General features: G+C 43.9%; 1 protein-coding gene across 1 annotated transcript; it reads right to left on the bottom strand.

Annotated features, from left to right (window-relative positions):
- Nucleotides 1-1,657: 1,657 nt before the first annotated feature.
- LOC106609221 (leucine-rich repeat neuronal protein 3) lies at nucleotides 1,658-20,703 on the bottom strand. The gene is made up of 2 exons (XM_014207755.2): nucleotides 20,240-20,703; nucleotides 1,658-5,673 (listed from the first exon to the last, which is right to left on the bottom strand). The coding sequence occupies exon 2, from the start codon at nucleotides 5,277-5,279 to the stop codon at nucleotides 3,159-3,161; it is 2,121 nt and encodes a 706-aa protein (XP_014063230.1). The 5' UTR covers nucleotides 5,280-5,673; nucleotides 20,240-20,703; the 3' UTR covers nucleotides 1,658-3,158.
- Nucleotides 20,704-20,950: the final 247 nt, after the last annotated feature.

Here is a 20,950-nt window from a genome sequence, read left to right as displayed (position 1 = left end):
TGACTATTGTAGCTGGAAACGGCTGATTTTTTTATGGAATATCTGCATAGGCGTACAGAGGTCCATTATCAGCAACCATCACTCCTGTGTCCAATGGCACGTTGTGTTAGCTAATTCAAGTTTATAATTTTAAAAGGCTAGTTGATCATTAGAAAACCCTTTTGCAATTATGTTTGCACAGCTGAAAACTGTTAAAACTGGCCTCCTTTAGACTAGTTGAGTATCTGGAGCATCAGCATTCATGGGTTCAATTACAGGCTCAAAATGGCCAGAAACAAAGAACTTTCTTCTGAAACTTGTCAGTCTATTCTTGTTCTGAGAAATGAAGGCTATTCCATGCGAGAATTTGCCAAGAAACTGAAGATCTTGTGCAATGCTGTGTACTACTCCCTTCAAAGAACAGCGCAAACTGTCTCTAACCAGAATAGAAAGAGGAGTGGGAGGCCCCGGTGCACAACTGAGCAAGTACATTAGAGTGTCTAGTTTGAGAAGCAGACGCCTCACAAGTCCTCAACTGGCAGCTTCATTAAATAGTACACGCAAAACACCAGTCTTAATGTCAACAGTGAAGAGGAGACTCCGTGATGCTGGCCTTCTAGGCAGAGCTGCAAAGAAAGAGCCTGTGCTAACGTAATTGCAAAAGTGTTTAATAATGATCAATTAGCCTGTTAAACTTGTATTAGCTAACACAACATGATATTGGAACACAGGAGTGATGCTTGTTGATAATGGGCCTCTGTACGCCTATGTAGATATTCCATAAAAAATGATTTACAACATGAACAATGTCTACACTGTATTTCTGATCAATTTGATGTTATGTTAATGGAGCAAAAAAAATGTTTTTCTTTCAAAAACAAGGACATTTCTAAGTGACCCCAAACTTTTGAACGGTAGTGTATGTACAATCTGTGTGTGCCTCTGTGTGCATCAGACTCGGGCAGACTGTCAACGTTCAGCTCAGTCTGACCTGAGCCACTACCTGAGCGGAGGGGCTTTGCTCATATTTTAGCTCCCTTTGTCTGTGACAAATGGCTGAGCTCTGAAAGCCCTGTCCATGGTGCTGAAGGCTGCAGTGATGTATGAGGCAGGTCCTGTCTGATAAATCCTCCATGTCACCCTGCCCCTGACAGACATTCATCATGTCTGGTATTTTTATGTTCGGGACTCCAGCATCGGATCCTTAATGAAACAAATATAATGCGATTTTCCGATTCCGACTGCTTTGGAGCAAGCTTTAACCGGCTGACTTCCCTTGCAGAGCGTTGTCATTGGGACTTTGTGTCTTTCCGCTCTACATGACTGTGACGCTGACTTTGCTGGGTTTGTTCAGACCATGGACCTCTGTCTAAAGAATGAACATGTTCCTAATGAGCCAGTTAATGAGGCTGTATTGGGGTGTATCTGGGAATAACAATGTAGGCTAAAATACATACAAACTCATATGATACAGTATATTCACATTGTGTTACCACAGGCATTTTTGCTCTTATATGAAATGCTGTGTGATCATTATCAAGGTTTCCTGGCAATATAAAGGTCAGGAACACAAAAGGTTGTATAGTGTTTTTCATCAAGTCCACTGTGATGATTGTCATGTAGTGAGATAATAAAATTATTTCAGCACTCTGAAGAAAGGGGAGAGAGGGACTAACCCTATGATTGCAAAGAAACGTTGATGTTTATTACATTTTTTTTTCTCAGCACAGATTCTTATCTCAGTCCCAGTTGTGCCCAGATATCACAGACAGTACAGTCAATATAAAAATGGCTTTTATAACTTTACACCCAAAGCAAGAATGCAACGTTTTTAAAATGTTTATATGCCAAAAATACTAAGAATGTATTTTCACTAAAAGTACTTGAGATTAGCTTGTGAGTCTGCAGATATGACATGGCCTTGTTGTTATTTCTCTGTAGTAGTTCTTGTGTACTTCCTGTGTACTTCTTGTGTAGTTCTTGTAGTAGGCACTTACCGGGACGTAACAACCCACTGAGCACAGACGTCAGTTCAACGTCTAGTTTTGCTTTTCATTTGGTTGAGTTGTCAACTTGAATTAAACGTGACATCAACAACAAATACCACCATGTCATTGGATTTAGGTTAAAAGTTGGGGGGGGGACGAAATACCCTTATGTTGATGACATTTTTCCAATCCAATCAGTTTTCCACGTTGATTCAACGTCATCACATTTAATTTTTTGTTGTTGAAATTATGTGGAAACAATGTTGATTTAACCAGTTTTTGCCCAGTGGGAAACCACAATCATTCCTCTCTAGGAGATGTCAGGACAGACAATCACATTTAGACCATCGACTCACCATCAACTCAAGGTCTGCCTTTGTCAAGATTCTTAGATCCTTCTTCAAACACTTGCAAACAACCATTTCTTAAATACCCTCTCTATATACTGTACCCATACGCAGTATCATTTTATTTAGCATAATGATGTTGTTGTTATGAGAGTCATTTGTGTCTGTCATTATTAATATCACACCAGTTTACTGTCCAGATATTACAACAGAGGGTTTATGTTTACATTAGCAGATAGAATATATAACAATTTATCAATGAAAAAACAAAAATCCTCTCTTTCTAAATAGAAAAAAGGGTATATTCATCAAAAATTTTACACCATAGTCATTATTGTTGTCTATTCTACTACATAATTCCTCCGTTATAGACAGTTGTCATCTCTATCTCACCTATGGATGTTGTACAGCACAGACGCTATTGCTTGGGGACCACAAGGACAGTTCCACTATTCTTAACACATTTAACAGTCAATTACAAGAGAGAGAACCCCATCGTCATCATATTCTCTTATTCTATCTGCACTCTGTGAAGAACCCAGGGATGTCGAACTGTGTGTTTTAGCAGGGAAAATGATCTCCCTGGTGATGTTAGCTTGATAAAGCAATTGAATTGTTATAAAGCCGCCACGTCAGATATTATGTTGTAACCAAGAGAGTGGTCTGTCTCCCTCCTACCGGTTACTCCTCAATTCAATGATGGTGTATATTTTTCCAGAATGTCAGAGTCAAAGCTAAAAGGAAGCCGATGCACATTTTTGAACAATTACTGCAGGTTTCTCCTTTTTATACGCTTTGTCCATTCTTTGCGATTGCGTGGTAAGCTCCACGGGGGTATAGTTCTTTAAAAGGCATTGTCAGATACATTTATGACTGTGGGTTTCACTTCCACTGCAGTTGGCAGTCCGTTCCCTGAGACCCACAGCCTTGTAAAAGGAGAGTGCAGGCCGGCCACCGGCGTCAGGGACACTTTGGAGTGGCATTTCCTTAAATCCCCACAAAGGTGGTGGTTCCTCAGAGACACATAAATAAGCAGACAGGCCACTGAAATCACAGCGAGAAGCACACCAAAGACAGCAATTACTGCCGCGTGCCACTTTTCAGTGTCCTTGGCTGCCAGCTCTAATCCCTTTGTGGTGACATTGACACATTTGGTGTCATGTTTGTAGAGGATGCCGCGGATGTCCACACACACCTTGTACTGGGTGGCGGGAGTCAGATGGGTGAGATTGTACACTTTCACATCAGATGGTACGCGTGCAGTGAATGCCATGGTCGGGTGGTTGGGGTCGGAAGCCTTGTACCACTTTATGTTAGGAGCCAGACCACCATGGGTGGCTTTCCAGGCCACCAGGACCGAGTTGGACTGCACTGATTTGATGTTGATGTCCAAAGAGCCGTTGGCAGGTCGGGGGAAGTATCCATCCACCTCCACTGAGACTGACTTTAGGTCTGCGCCAACCAGATTGTGGGCAACGCAGGTGTACAGTCCAGCCTCGTTCTCTGTTACATCGTAGATGTCAAACGTTCCCTCTGCGTGCATGTAGTATTTATCTGAAACGGTATTGGGCAGGACCCTGGTACCAGAAGGTGTGATCCAGTAGATGTCCGGTTCGGGTTCGGCAAAGGCCCGGCAGTGGAGCGATACAGAACTCCCGTTGTCGACGCTGACGTGCCCGGGCATGCTCTCAGGAGAGATGAGAGGCAGACAGATCTCTGTCATCTCCCTGAAGTGGACCTGGCGGACATGCTGGCCCTCGTACTCAGGAGGCTCCACGCAGAAGAGTGAATCCGGTTCCATGAAGCGTATGTTGGTCTTGTTCATGTTCATCCAGCGGACCACACAGTCGCAACGGATGGGGTTGCTGTGCATGCTCACCTCCCGCAGGTTGGGGAGGGACTCCACGGTAATCCTGTGTAGGGCGCTGAGCGCGTTCCCATTCAGCATCAATGTCTCCAGCCTGGGCAGTTTGTAGAAAGCATTGGGATGGATGTAAGAGAGCCTGGGGTTGTTGGTGGCCTCGATCTTAGTCAGTTCGGGGAGGTTGTTGAGGGCAAAGCTGTCGATAGAGACCAGTTCCGGCATGCTGTTAATGCCCAGCTCTTTGAGGTGGAGCATGTCTGTAAAATCTCCACGCTGTATCCTCCCTATGGGATTCTTGTTTAGATCCAGAAACTTCAGGTTGTTTAAGTTCCTCAGAGCTGCGTGGGGAACTTCGGGGAAGGTGTTGTCGTAGAACGAGATGCTCTCCAAGTTGTCGAGGCCAGATAGAGCGCCGTCGGGTAACTGCGATAGGTTCATCCTGGTCAGAACTAGACTTCGGAGATTACGAAGGGGCTTGAAGTTCATGTCTTGAACGGAGGTGATCGGATTCTCCCCAATCATGAGTATTTCCAGATTGGGTATGGTGTCGAACCACTCGCTACTGATCGTCTGCAGCTTGTTGGAGTTGAGGTGGAGCCGGAGGAGGCTGTGGAGACCCTGGAACGCCGTGGGGGAGATGGAGGAGATCAGGTTGTGGTTCATGTAAAGCTCCTGAAGGTTGGCCAGCTCTGCCAGGCAGCTATCTGGCAGCTGCCGTATCCAGTTCTCCTCCATGTGTAAGGACAGCAGCTGAGGCAGCCGCCCGAGGTGGATGTCACTCATTGAGGATAAGTTGTTTTGCGACAAGTCAATCTCTGTGATGTTGGCCAGGTAATCCAAAGGTTTCTTAATCTTTGCAATGTTGTTGGTCTGCAGCAATAGCACTTGTGTGTCCATTGGTAATCTCCCAGACAGAGTGAAAAGTCCCAAGTCATTACAGTCAACAATTGGGGCCTCCATGTACACGGAGCTGGGAGAGAACCAGGGTCTGATCTCACACACACATAGCTGAGGGCAATCGACTCTCTCCTCAGAGGCCAGAACAAAGGCAGTCATGGCAAGGCCTACGAAGAAACAATCTACAAATGACACGTCCTTCATATTGGCCCGATTCCCTCCAGTAAGTAATTGGTCTTTGTAGATTAAGTGGTCTGAGCTGTTAACTTCACAAATAATGAATAATTTGTTGCTGTTGCTATAGCGACTGACTACCCCCCACCGGTAGGGAGGGTTTCCCAGGGGGCTTTTGTTTTGCTGTGGTTGTACTGGCGTCCAACTGCTCAATTTTCCCTCCTGGACGTAAGGGTTGGGGTCAAGACTTCAGTCATACAGGCCCAAGTAGATAACGATGAACATATACCTCAGTAAGCTACAGTCCTGCTAAGCACATCTGGGTTAGCCTCCATTAACGCTCTGCTTTCTTTTGAAGATGAATCACATCCATCTCTCGCCGTTGTTACTAGCTGCCTGCATCGTCAAATGAGTCCATTCCCACCTGTAAAAGAAGAGAGGGGAAAAAACTGTGAATACATTGACAGAAAACCTGGGTGCATCATACAAAGGGGATTTAGACATATTGACATTTGTTATAGAGGCAGAAGGACGCATGTTGACATTTACATTGCACGGCCCTTCAAGACACATCAGCACGGATTTAGATCTGCTTGACCTATTTCATATAATTTGGGGGCATTTCTGTGCCCTCCTGATATGGCATTAAAGGATAAATATAGGAGGATAGTGCCTTTAGAGTTAAAGCGAGAAGTCTTTATTAAATTCTTAAATGGCAGATTGCGTAGGCTTAAAGGGATACTTTAGGATTTTGGCAATGAAGCCCTTTATCTCCTTCCCCAGAGTCAGATGAACTCGTGGATACCGTTTTTTATGTCTCAGCTTGCATTTTGAAAAAAGTAGCTAACTACCACTGATATTGGGCGATTAGGCCTAGCTCGCAGTCTGCGAGTACGATGGGGTTGAGGTCAGGGCTCTGTGCAAGCCAGTCAAGTTCTTCCACACCGATCTCTACAAACCATTTCTGTATGGACCTTGCTTTGTGCACAGGGGCATTGTCATGCTGAAACAGGAAAGAGCTTTGCCCAAACTGTTGCCACAAAGTTGGAAGCACAAAATTGTCTACAATGTCATTGTATGCTGTAGCGTTAAGACTTCCCTTCACTGGAACTAAGGGGCCTAGCCCGAACCATGAAAACAGCCGCAGACCATTATTCCTCCTCCACCAAACTTTACAGTTTGCACTATGCATTGGGTGTAGGTAGCGTTCTCCTGGCATCCGCCAAACCCAGATTCGTCCAATGGACTGCCAGATGGTGATGATTGATTCATCACTCCAGAGAACGTGTTTCCACTGCTCCAGAGTCCGATGGCAGCAAGCTTTACACCACTCCAGCCGACGCTTGGCATTGAGCATGGTGATCTTAGGCTTGTGCGCGGCTGCTCGGCCATGGAAACCCATTTCATGGAGCTCCCGACAAACAGTTACTGTGCTGACGTTGCTTCCAGAAGCAGTTTGGAACTCGGTAGTGAGTGCTGCAACTGAGAACAGATTACGCGCTACCTGCTTCAGCACTCGGCGGTCCCGTTCTGTGAGCTTGTGTGACCTACCACATCGCGGCTGAGCCGTTGTTGCTCCTAAACGTTTCCACTTCACAATAACAGCACTTCTAGCTGACCGGAGCAGCTGTAGCATGGCAGAAATTTGACGAACTGACTTGTTGGAAAGGTGGCATCCTATAACAGTGCCACTAATTTGAAGGGGTCTGCACATACTTTTCTATACAAAATGTATATCACCTGGGAAAATATGTATGGGAAACAGATAAAAAAACACCATGAAAAATAAAAAAAAATTGGTAAAAAGTACAATTTTCATTTAAAAGTACTCATGAACACAAAATGACTTTTGCTGCGTTTCTGTTTACTGTTTCCTCTCTATGCTTACCTCTCCACAGTTAGGCTGCTGCTCTTTATCATTTGTCATACATAAACACTTTTTTACTGAACGGATGGGTTTGATGGTGCTTGTCATAACCTGGGCTGCAGAGCAACAAAACGCCAGGCAGAGCCACAAGACGGAGAGAAGAAAAAGGGAAAGGGGGAAAGAGAGAGAGGAGGGGTGCACTGCACCCGAGACATTCCATCATCCTCATTTCTGTTTCCACCCCGGTGCTCCGAGACGACGACCGAGATGAGAAAGTCCGAACGGTGCTACAAAAACACTGCAGTCAGCCCCAATGGCAAAACAGGCCAAAAGTTCATTTCTCAAGCCACTGTCGGAGTGTGTGGCTGAGAATGTGGTTTTGGATGAGGTAGGGAGGGAGAGAGAGAGAGAAAGCGACAAGAGAGGGTGGGGGGGATATTATTTTTCAAATCACCTGGCACTTTAGTAAGTGGAATACCTAGAGCATTCTGAAAAACATGGTTACTCTCTCTTTCCCTCAGGGAGCATTGACTCTCATTGTTTAGCTCTTTGCTTAACATTTACTGGGGAAAGAACACAGGACCTTCCTTTCTCTTACAACTGTGGTGTTTCGGTTCTCACCCCCTGCTTACTCTTGTTCCTGTGTTTACTAATCACAATTAGAGACACCTTAATGTGTTTGGGCTAAACGTTATTGCATCCACCGCATGTTCCATCACAGTGGGTAGCCATTGTCGGTCCCTTAGGGTCTGGTGCCTTGTTATGCTGTTAATCACCCACCCTGCCTGCTAATTGGCTAAATGAGACATTATTTGGATATGACTTCCATTGGGTGATCAATATCTTTGTGAGCCAACGGGGCCTCTTCACAGTGATCACAAAATGGAGGCTGGAAAATACCGGTAGCAGCCTGAACGAGGAATCAGGGGTCTGTAAAAAATAATAAAAAAAGAGCTGCCACACAATATATTAAATGGAGTGAATGAATACTACCTTCTTCCTGGATTCCTTCAGATTTGGCAAGGTGATATGGAATCCGAATGTTGGAATGGTTAGCAAGGTAGCCTACAGTACTGCGGTGTTGATTGTACAATGGAACAAAGGGCTATTTTCATATCCATTTAATGTCAGTGCTTAAAAACCCTCCTACACATGACATGTAGACTAGTGTATGATTATATTGAGGTTAGTTGTTGATTCAAATGGTGTGGTGTGCCTGGATAACATAACAGCGTTGCTCAGTACTTACTCATCTGTGAGTAAATTTGAGTTATGATAATCACAACTTGATTCATGAAAATTGATGTATTGCCATACAATTTATTTCTGGTTGTGTTCACACCATGCATAATATTTTCTTAGCCTCTCCCGTTGTGTAATGACAAGAGGGCTAGAATTATTATACACGCTGCAGCACTATTGCATTTCCTCCACACATAATCATAGATCATAAAGGTTTTTACCCTTCACTTTTGGACAAGGTTAAACTACCCGAGTACGAGTACTTTAGGGATGCCATATTTTCTGTTGAATGAGTGTGCACTGAGCATCCTATTTAACAAATGAATTGAAACATCTCAGAGAATGTTGAGAGATTGGTGCTATTGGTGATGTGCTCTTTTGTGATACTGTTTAATCAACAATAAGATTAAAAATGTAAAGACATCCCTTATGAACTGAACCTAATTCAACTCCCATGCCCTCTGCTTTTATGCTGATGGTGACCACTTTGATATTAGAAACTAAATACATGAATTACTTCAACATTATGTCTGTAACTTAATATTGTTAAGTAAGTTCACTTATTAATGTTTAATTCATGACCCAACGGTGAGGAGACTGTCTCCGTGCTCTGCTGCTCTACTATTCAACAGGACATTAAGAGACATTAGTCTGGGGACAGAGAAATGGGGAATTGGAGGTGACACCGACAGAACTTTCAAGCTAGGCTAGAGTATTTTAAATGTTTAGGACACTGCCAGGTTCATAATACAATAGTGTAAAAGAGATGATGATACGAAATCCATCGCTAGGTTTAAATAGCCTATTCAGAGGTATTCGGTCTCCTAGCCTTATAATGCAAACGTGAAAAAGTAAACATGTTGTAAATACTACCCCACGCAGTGTGTAAGGTAAGAATATACAGTGCCTTGCAAAAGTATTCACCCCCCTAGGCGTTTTTCCTATTTTGCTGCCTTACAACCTATAATTTAAATTGATTTTTATTTGGATTTCATGTAATGGACATACACAAAATAGTCCAAATTGGTGAAGTGAAATTAAAAAAATAACTTGCTTCAAAAAATTCAAAAGAAATAAAAACGGAAAAGTGGTGCGTGCATATGTATTCACCCCCTTTGCTATGAATCCCCTAAATAAGATCTGGTGCAACCAATTACCTTCAGAAGTCACATAATTAGTTAAATAAAGTCCACCTGTGTGCAATCTAAGTGCCACATGATCTGTCACATGATCTCAGTATATATACACCTGTTCAGAAAGGCCTCAGAGTCTGCAACACCACTAAGCAAAGGGTACCACCAAGCAAGAAGTACTATGAAGACAAAGGAGCTCTCCAAACAGGTCAGGGACAAAGTTGTGGAGAAGTACAGATCAGGGTTGGGTTATTAAAAATATATCCAAAACTTTGAACATCCCACAGAGCACCATTAAGTTCAATATTAAAAAATGGAAAGAATATGGCACCAAAACAAACCTTCTAAAAGAGGGCCGCCCACCAAAACTCACAGACCAGGCAAGGAGGGCATTAATCAGAGAGGCAATGAAGAGACCAAAGATAACCCAGAAGGAGCTGCAAAGCTCCACAGCGGATATTGAAATATCTGTCCATAGGACCACTTTAAGCCGTACACTCCACAGAGCTGGGCTTTACGGAAGAGTGGCCAGAAACAAAATAAGCAAACATGTTTGGTGTTCGCCAGAAGGCATGTGGGAGACTCCCCAAACATATGGAAGAAGGTACTCTGGTCAGATGAGACTAAAATTGAGCTTTTTGGCTATCAAGGAAAACGCTATGTCTGGCGCAAACCCAACACCTCTCATCACCCCGAGAACACCATCCCCACAGTGAAGCATGGTGGTGGCAGCATCATGCTGTGGGGATGTTTTTCATCACAGGGACTGGGAAACTGGTCAGAATTGAAGAAATAAGGGATGGTGCTAAATACAGGGAAATTCCTGAGGGAAATCTGCTTCAGTCTTCCAGAGATTTGAGACTGGGATGGAGGTTCACCTTCAGCAGGACAATGACCCTAATCATACTGCTAAAGCAACACTTGCATGGTTTAAGGGGAAGCATTTAAATGTCTTGTAATGGCCTAGTCAAAGCTCAGACATCAATCCAATTGAGAATCTGTGGTATGACTTAAAGATTGCTGTACATCAGCGGAACCCATCCAACTTGAAGGAGCTGGAGCAGTTTTGCCTTAAAGAATGGGCAAAAATCCTAGTGTCTAAATGTGCCAAGCTTATAGAGAAAACCCAAGAGACTTGCAGTTGTAATTGCTAAAAAAGGTGGCTCTACAAAGTATTGGCTTTGGGGGGGGGGTGAATAGTTATGCACGCTCAAGTTTTATTTTTTTTGTCTTAGTTCTTGTTTGTTTCACAATTAAAAATATTTTGTCTTCAAAGGGGTAGGCATGTTGTGTAAATCAAATGATACAAACCCCCCAAAAAATTGTATTTCCAGGTTGTAAGGCAACAAAGTAGGAACAATGACAAGGTGGTGAATACTTTCGCAAGCCACTGTACTCTAGCTGCTGTAAACTACAAACAGTACAGCCTGCAATAGTGTATGTGGCAAAGGGCTCGTACACTTAACTACTGTGCCTAGTCCAGGATTCAAGTGTTTCCTGCTATAATGTCAGTATGAAATCAGGTCAAGCTGGGTTTTCCCCCTTTCAATACAGTTAATTTTCCCCCACAATACAGTTAATTTCCCCCACAATACACTGTTCAATTACCAGTAGCCAACAGGAAGCAATGGAGAAAATCTAGGAAAAAATGACTGCCTGGGTATCAATACCATCACATTAACCTCCAGTGACCTGAGGAAGTCGTAATGGCATTAAAAACCTTAGCCCAAGACAGATGAGGGAAATCAGCCATAACCCATTTAAGCTTAGGTGAAAACAAGAGTTCCAAGGAACAAAGAGGGGAGGAGGGAAAACTGGAGCTTGTTTGGCGTTAAGTGGCAATAACTTGCATAACGCCTGCGGTTCTCAGACAAAGAGGAATGCGGTTAATACCGAAGCCAAATGGAATTATAAGATGGATGCTCCTAATCAGAGTCCTGATGCAGTGCAGCATCAACAGAACGATACGGCAAAGGGAGAGAGAAATAGAAATCTGGATTTGTCCCTACTGCTTCCAATGTGTCCAGGCCAGTGGCACATACACTCCCCTATGTACTAAAACTTTTAATTTGGTTCTTCGCCCCAGCATTTTGGATTTGAGATCAAATGTTTTATATGAGGTGACAGTACATAATGTCACCTTTTACTTGAGGGTATTTTCATACATATCTGTTTTATCGTTTAGAAATGAAAGCCTTTCATGTATCTTGTCCACAAATGGGTACCAAATACTAACCTTTTGACTAAATGTAATACACTATAAATACATTTGTCCAAATATTTATGACACCTTCAAATGAGGGGACTAGATACATATCTATATATATATATATATATATATACTGCTCAAAAAAATAAAGGGAACACTTAAACAACACATCCTAGATCTGAATGAAAGAAATAATCTTATTAAATACTTATTTCTTTACATAGTTGAATGTGCTAACAACAAAATCACACAAAAATAATCAATGGATATACAATTTATCAACCCATGGAGGTCTGGATTTGGAGTCACACTCAAAATTAAAGTGGAAAACCACACTACAGGCTGATCCAACTTCGATGTAATGTCCTTAAAACAAGTCAAAATGAGGCTCAGTAGTGTGTGTGGCCTCCACGTGTCTGTATGACCTCCCTACAACACCTGGGCATGCTCCTGATGAGGTGGCGGATGGTCTCCTGAGGGATCTCCTCCCAGACCTGGACTAAAGCATCCGCCAACTCCTGGACAGTCTGTGGTGCAACGTGGCGTTGGTGGATGGAGCGAGACATGATGTCCCAGATGTGCTCAATTGGATTCAGGTCTGGGGAACGGGTGGGACAGTCCATAGCATCAATGCCTTCCTCTTGCAGGAACTGCTGACACACTCCAGCCACATGAGGTCCAGCATTGTCTTGCATTAGGAGGAACCCAGGGCCAACCGCACAAGCATATGGTCTCACAAGGGGTCTGAGGATCTCATCTCGGTACCCAATGGCAGTCAGGCTACCTCTGGCGAGCACATGGAGTGCTGTGCGGCCCCCCAAAGAAATGCCACCCCACACCATGACTGACCCACAGCCAAACCGGTCATGCTGGAGGATGTTACAGGCAGCAGAACGTTCTCCACGGCGTCTCCAGACTCTGTCACGTGGTCAGTGTGAACCTGCTTTCATCTGTGAAGAGCACAGGGCGCCAGTGGCGAATTTGCCAATCTTGGTGTTCTCTGGCAAATGCCAAACGTCCTGCATGGTGTTGGGCTGTAAGCACAACCCCCACCTGTGGACGTCGGGCCCTCATACCACCCTCATGGAGTCTGTTTCTGACCGTTTGAGCAGACACATGCACATTTGTGGCCTGCTGGAGGTCATTTTGCAGGGCTCTGGCAGTCCTTCTCCTGCTCCTCCTTGCACAAAGGCGGAGGTAGCGGTCCTGCTGCTGGGTTGTTGCCCTCCTACGGCCTCCTCCACGTCTCCTGATGTACTGGCCTGTCTCCTGGTAGCGCCTCCATGCTCTGGACACTACGCTGACAGACACAGCAAACCTTCTTGCCACAGCTCGCATTGATGTGCCATCCTGGATGAGCTGCACTACCTGAGCCACTTGTGTGGGTTGTTGACTCCGTCTCATGCTACCAATAGAGTGAAAGCACCGCCAGCATTCAAAAGTGACCAAAACATCAGCCAGGAAGCATAGGAACTGAGAAGTGGTCTGTGGTCCCCACCTGCAGAACCACTCCTTTATTGGGGGTGTCTTGCTAATTGCCTATAATTTCCACCTGTTGTCTATTCCATTTGCACAACAGCATGTGAAATTTATTGTCAATCAGTGTTGCTTCCTAAGTGGACAGTTTGATTTCACAGAAGTGTGATTGACTTGGAGTTACATTGTGTTGTTTAAGTGTTCCCTTTATTTTTTGGAGCAGTGTATATAGTCGCTAGGGCGGCTGAATCAAGTGCACCGCCCGACAACAGCGTGAAACGAATACAAAATATAGGCATGCAAAGCTTTATCGTTGTAGTTTTTTACAGAAATGTTTGGTGATCGATTAGGATTGCCTTATCAATGCCTTGGTGACCATTGCGCTACAACATGCCAACAGACAATAGTTTCTTCTCCAGAGTACATCCCCAATGATTTCTAGAACACAAACGCATGTTCTGATTCTGACAACTGTTTTGATGGGTCCTAGAAACCGATGAGTTGGACCAGAGCCAGGACACATATGGGTAAAGCAGCAATTTTTGAAAATTCGTCATTGGCTTTGATACTCTGATTGGTTAGAGATGATCCAATTAATGATGACTTTGTTTTGTACAACACAACCTCATTTTCACGTCACCACAAACGACGTCAACGATGGCAGTCTCAGAACTGGAGTACGTAGCGAACATAGCGCAGCGGAAGAATTCAGTTCAGACAAGCAGAGAGCTGGGCTCCTCCTGACTCTGTGACGGTAACTCAGCCATGCCGCTGTGGCTCATCTCATCATCAAGCAGCCAGCCTGCACTGTTAGTCTGGTAGCTAGCTGCTTGTTTGAAGTGAATTCTAAATCCTAGCCTGCGGCGGTCGGCTGGGGTCAAGTGGCGATGAGGGGGGATCTGGAGATGATTACTTTGGAACATGTAACCGTCACTTATTTATGCCAATCTACAGTATTTATAAGTATGGAGGTACAAAGGGGATGTTGCATTACATTAACAAAATGTTCTGTACCGACATTAAGTTGAGGTAAATTAGGCTGGGGTCGAGAGGTGAAGAAAATTGAGATCATTATTTTGGTAGTGTGCAGTCGCTAGTTGATATGTTGTAAGAAACGAAAGGTACTGTCTTATGTATGATATAAACATCACATTCTGTTCTGATCACGGGTTAGTAAAACTCCCTGAATGTACAGTAGATTCCCAGAAGGAAACAGTGGATGTGCTGCATCTATCGTAGGTGTTGAAAGGGAACATACTGGCCCTCAGGGATGTGATTATGTAGCCTATACCATTTAGCCGGTAACAAGGAAGTATGGTATCTGCTGAAAGGTAGACATTACCCTGGCAGGGCTAAAACTGTTTCCCCGACATAAAGGTCATACGTAATTGCAAAGTAGGGCATCAGTGGAATTGCCTCCTTTTTGCAGGAGAAATGGCGTGTGTATTTAAGAAATGGTTCACAGGAATTCTGATCCATTGGTTATAATCATCAAAGGCTCTCTTTTTTACCCCTCTTCTCTCTCTCTCTCTTCCTCTCCCACTCTCGCTCTCTAATATCTCCCTTCCCTTCTCTCTTCTCATCCTACTTTCCGTGTTTCTTCTCCCCCCTCCTGTCTCTCTCTCTCTCTCTCTCTCTCTCTCTCTCTCTCTCACTCTCTCTCTCACACACACTCTCCCTCTCTCTCTTTCTCTCTCCTGCTCTTGCCTTTCTCTATATTGCCCATTTCCTTCTCTCTTCTCATCATGCTTTCTCTCATTCTTCTCTTCCCCAGATGAAACCCCTATAGTGGGTTCCTCTTCTCTCCATCTCCACTCCTTCCCTCTTCTCCATTCAACCCATTAGCATCATTATCTCCAATAGAGGAAACGCAATGTGTCTCCCTGACCTGCCCCTGTTTGCCTGCCTGATTCTCTCCCGGTCCCCATGTCTGTCTGCCTGGCAGGCTAAGTGCTGCATGGATAAGCCGCTTGGTGGGTGGCTTTGTGAGCCTCCTGTCCCTTCCCCTGCCCTTTACCTCATTGATTTGCCATTACACTTTTTTTCTAAGGTAAGGGGAGAGTCCATTAAACACTGTCTACTATGCAGTGTGTGTGCATAATTAAGTTTTGTGTGGTGGTGTGAAAAGGGGAAAACGTTTCCCCTTACACCTGCTCTTGCATGGCCGCAAATCAGCAGTGAGTCAACAGTTAATGCGGAATCAATGTTCCAAATTAACCACAGGACACCCCAGGTCTGAGCTCAGCCTAGCTCAGCCACGTGCCTCTCTCGCTCTACAGCCAGTGCCCTTGGGCTGAGTAAGGGAGAACAGAGAACACACATACAAAATCACATGCACACAAACATTTGCCTACAGGCAACTACAGACCACACACAAACGGACACATGCATGCATGCAAAGGCAGGCACACACACACACACACACACACACACATGCACGTGTATAACCACACGTGCACAAGAAAGTTAGCCCATCTGAATTACAGAATAAGGCATAATTTTATAATCCCGCTAAATCAGCCATTGATAAGGTCCAAAGCATGGCGAACACGCCAAACACTTATTTATCTCCCTTATAGATAACCATACTCTCCCTGTCACTCATCTACATTATTCTCCTCATAGTTGTTAACCAGAATGAAAGGAGACAGAGATTTCACTCAAAGTCAGAAGGAAATTGAATCTGCAGGTGCAAATGTGTCATGTTTTCTCCCTTGGAGATAGATGCACGGCTATCTATATTTATATTAATAATATATATATTTGGTCAAGAGGCCACGAGTCTGCAGGGATTATGTTTCAATCTTTATACACCACTGAAATGAATTTAATTTCAGCTCGGCCTTCTTTACTATGATTTTATGGCTCTGATAGGCTGTGTAGGCCTTCACTGTAAATAAGAATTTGTTCTTAACTGACTTGCATAGTTAAATAAAGGTTAAATAAAACAATTATAGGGTATTCTAGGGTACCTATTGTTTCCATTCACCTTGGCTCAGAACAGGCCTGAACATGCCTGGGGCTCCTGAGTGGCGCAGCGGTCTGGGGCTCCTGAGTGGCGCAGCGGTCTGGGGCTCCTGAGTGGCGCAGCGGTCTAAGGCACTGCATCTCAGTGCAAGAGGTGGCACTACAGTACCTGGTTTAAATCCAGGCTGTATCACATAAAGCTGTGATTGGGAGTCTCATAGGGCGGTGCACAATTGGCCCAGCATCGTCCGGGCTAGGCCGTTGTTTTAAATAAGAATTTGTTCTTTAACTGACTTACCTAGTTAAAGAAAAAAAATTGCCACCTGGAAATGCAAGATGGTTTGCTATATCAGGTATGTCCATGGGCTCAGTAGAGGTATGTCTTTACTGATGTTGGGTACAGTGCACATTTACTCCCCTCCTTATGTATTTGGACAGTCAAAATACAAAGGTACATACTCCAGCATGTTGGATTTGAAATCAAGTGTTTGATATGAGGCGACAGTATAGAATGTCACCTTTAATTTGAGGGCATTTTCATACGTATCTATTCTACCATTTAGAAATGAAAGCACTTTATGTTGTTAGTCCCCCCCATGTGAAGAAGTCATAAGTATTTGGACAAATTCACTATTGTTTTTACTAGGTAAGTCCGTCAGTTACTATTTTAGCCCGTCAGTTAAGAACAAATTATTATTTACAATGCCAGCCTACCGGGGAACAGTTGGTTGGTTAACTGCCTTGTTCAGGAGCAGAACGACAGATTTTTATCTTGTCAGCTCAGGGATTCGATCCAGCAACCTTTCAGGTTACTGGCCCAACACTTTAACCACTAGGCTACCTGCCTTAGTGGTTATAGTGTATCAAAGAAGTGAAAAGTTTAGTATTTGGTCCTGTATTTCTTGAACGCAATGACTACATCAAGCTTGTGACTCTACAAACTCAGATGCAAAATTAAAAATGTTTGCTTCACTATCCAAATACATACGGAGGGGAGTGTGTGTGTGTGTGTGTGTGTGTGTGTGTGTGTGTGTGTGTGTGTGTGTGTGTGTGTGTGTGTGTGTGTGTGTGTGTGTGTGTGTGTGTGTGTGTGTGTGTGTGTGCGTAATTGTGCATGCATGTCGACTGTACTCGTGTGTCTGGGTGGGTGTGCAAGTCTATGATGCATGTGTCTGTGTCTCCATACATCCATCACTCTGTCTGGGTAGCTCACAATTGCGCGACTGCCTGGATTTTAGCCCATTCAGTCTCAGTGGTATTGTATCACTCCTAAGCAATAGCTTCTCATTAGTTTATCCGGGGCTATACCTATTAATCTTGAATATTATGGAACAGATCGAAAGCACGGCAGCAATCCTCAGATGTCTCTCCTCTATTTGAAAATGCTATTTGCATATGTCCCTCTTACCATGCTCCCTCTGATTAAAATCTATATTCCCTGAGACTTCAGGAGTTACCTTTGAACGGATGAAAGGGTATCGCTTCATTTCAACGCCATTTTCAGACTAGATTAGAAAAGCTGAAATGTCGTTGATGCAGGTAAACAACAATACTTTGATTTTGAATTCATACTTGCTTTTCTTAATGTGTGCCCAAGCCAAATATGTTTGTAAACAGAAGGCTATCAGCTATGGAAGGCCTGTTTACTGTACTGTATGCTTGAATGCTCTGAACTCTTCCCTGTAGCTCTCTGTCTGCACCACTGTTTCCATGCTGTGTATTCAGGTATCAGAATCAAACCAGGGGCTTCTTGTCATACATCATTATGCAACTAACAATTAATTAGGCGCAGTGTATTTTGACATTGAGTATAGGACTGAGAGTTAAACCCACACATCTTTGCTCCTCCTCATAGATAGATAGCCTTGAAAATTGCACTCGGGCTACATGTAAATTCTCCTCTAAATACATACACCCACACACTGGCACACATCACTGTATTAGGCTATTGTATGAGAAAAACCTATTTAAATCCTGTTTCACATAGGCCCAATGTAATGTAGCCCTAACAAGATCAATAGACCTGTTTACACTGTGCTCTACTGCAGGAGTTATTGGGTAAAAAGCAATGATCTATTTTGAACTAAATGAAATCACCATTTGACTGGAGGATTTTTATTCCCACCTGAGAGGGAGAAGTAGTTACATTTAGGGCTCTGATTCTTAAAATCCCCCGCTAGACACATAGCATTACAGATTAACTCAGTAAAGTGAATAGCAATACTCGTTTAAAGAGAAAGGGAATATAGACGGGTTTGCTGACAACATCACAAAAATGATGTGCGTGCGTTCAATGTGGACGGAAGGAGTGTGTTGTTATGACTCTACTGGTCAGATAGCTAGCAACAATGACAAGAAGCTTCCGTGTGGGGAATTGTGTGTGTCTCGTTTCAGCTTGTTGTATCTTGTTATTGATGCCATGTCTTGTTTTGAGGTGTTTTGACTGACGTCATGTCTATGCTAATACGGCTAAAATCCACTTATGAGCTAACCAACAACTGTAATGATATATTTGAGAAACAACAAGTGCTCATTGTGCAAATGTATTTATGTTTCCAATAAACATTTGGAGACTAAATACAGTTTAAATGTTGTTAACAGTCTAAACCAACCCCATCTGGTTTGCCCCTTGTTGCTAAACAACCAACCCGTCCATAGACATACACAGAGCGCTGTAAAATGTAAGGTAAACAGTATTGTATGTAATGCACAGTAGACTAGGCTAAATATGAATTGTGTTACATAGAGACAGGTTACTGTGCTATGCTGTGCTATACAGCGCTATAGGATGAGTTGGCCTTGGATAGGCGTGCCAAGCACCGTTCGGTCTGCCATTTTCTCACCACAGGATGAAGATGGTCTCCATCAGAGGCAAATTACAATGATAAAAGGGTCGTTAGGTTTCATGGTGAGCATTGAGCAATGTTAAATCATTTCATATTGCATGAGTGTTGGTTAGGCTTCCTGTTTGGAAGCCTAACCAATGGGTTCTCGACCCATTGTGCCCATGTTCAATATAAGCAGCATTATCTTTCAGAAGCAACAAGGTAGACTGATTCCCTGATCCAGCAACAAGGTAAACACTGTCAATGGACAACTGGGCCTCATATATAGGATACATTATAGTAAGCCTTACATGTTGACTTCTCATTTGAATATTCCATGAGCGTTGGAGAGGTTATAGTTTGGAGAGAGAGAGGGAGAGAAACGCCCCAATGCAGTTAAAGGATTAGAGACTCGCTGCTTCTCTCTCCAAATCCTGCAAGGTGTAGGAGGTCAGGCTCATGGGATATGTGGTTATGTGATTGTGTTCAATGTGGACTATGATCTGAACATAAGATGCCTCGCAGTGACAAGTGTCATTACGCAAAAGCTCCGGATGCAACGTGCAGATATGGTGCTGAAGCGAATGGATCTGATGCACGATGCATCGTGGGAGTGTTTGTGTGTGTGCGTGTTGTGTGTGTTGCGTGCAGCCCGGGGATAGGCCTATTAGTGCTTTCGTGGCAGGTAGCTACTGAGAACGGGTTCTCTTTGATTGCAACAGTATGATTCAACCGAGAGAAAAGCGAGAGGGGAGGGAGAGTTAGCCACCATTCTGAGAGTTTCTAGACGTGTCTTGTGTGCGCGCTCTCTAAATGCATCAGCAACAGGACGCGCATCATAGCATACATATATGCACAAATCCACATGCTTTACAAAAATATATATACATTCGACGTCGTATCTTTTTGGTGGGATTTCATTCATAATCCATTTCCATCATAAAGCACATTCTGCATAGTTGCGCAAAAGCTTTCCTGCGTCTGAAGGTTCGAGAACAATCAGTAGCCTTCCAAGCTGTCATGCATGTCCGATTGTTACATTTGCAGTAAAACATAACGATATACATTTTCATATATCATGTTTTATATAGCTTAGCAACACCTTTTCTCGTTATGCTAGTATTTACTGTGTCGTCAAAGCCTTTCAGCAAACCAGATATTTCCCGTTAACTTCTTGGAAATCCGTACTGCAACAGTGGCGATATAGAATATGCCCCACATATCTGCTCTTTAGATGACAGAAAAAATATTGGGGAAAGGGGGGAACTCACCCGCAATAGTCATCTTCTCCCATCGATCGATAAGTATTCCCTATATCCCCATCTAGCGCACTGGTCCAGAGACGGAGGAGAGAGAGCGCGCAACACAGACAAGCCTAGACGGCGGCTTCTTATTTTTACGCAGTTGGAGAGAGACCAGCTCCAGATTTTCCTTCTTCCCAGTGTTGTTCCCTATCAGAAAACCGAAAGTCCACAAGCAGAGATAGCTGTTGGGTTGGTAGAAGAGCCTCTATCCCCCGTGTCCTTTTCCACGGTGGTTAACGGCGCATCTCCCCCTCGATCAGCTGTCACAGAGTCATGGTGCTTTCTGCTCAACACTCATTAATATCAGAACAACCTCGGCTCTCCAGAGAACAGCCAATAGCGTTGGAGATTCAGGCACGGCGCTCGCAGCATCCCGAGTCTGGTTGGCTGAATTCACCCGTCTGTCCTTTCTTCGACCCTCTCTTCCAGGGAGTCTTGCAGGGAGTCTTGAAGCAATAAGGAGGGAAATGAGATGAGGGCGCAGGAAGAAAATGGATATCTGTTCCTATTAGAGCTTGCGCTCGGATTGAGTCCCATGGGGGGTTTGAACACATTGTTCTACAAACGGATGTTCCTGCTAAGTAAGAGGAAGCTCCATTACTGTATGGTTTACCAGTGGTTTGGAACAGATCATTTGGATTCCCATACCCTCTGTTCATCAGGTCCTAGAGACATTTA

This window comes from Salmo salar, chromosome ssa07 (assembly GCF_905237065.1).
Source record: "Salmo salar chromosome ssa07, Ssal_v3.1, whole genome shotgun sequence".
Lineage (NCBI taxonomy): Eukaryota > Metazoa > Chordata > Actinopteri > Salmoniformes > Salmonidae > Salmo > Salmo salar.
The sequence above is the reverse complement of the archived record's forward strand: the minus strand, read 5'-3'. Positions and strand labels throughout refer to the sequence as shown.

Excerpts from the sequence above, each read along its gene's own strand:
- LOC106609221 (XM_014207755.2), bottom strand. The coding sequence starts at position 5,279 with ATGAAGGACGTGTCATTTGTAGATTGTTTCTTCGTAGGCCTTGCCATG.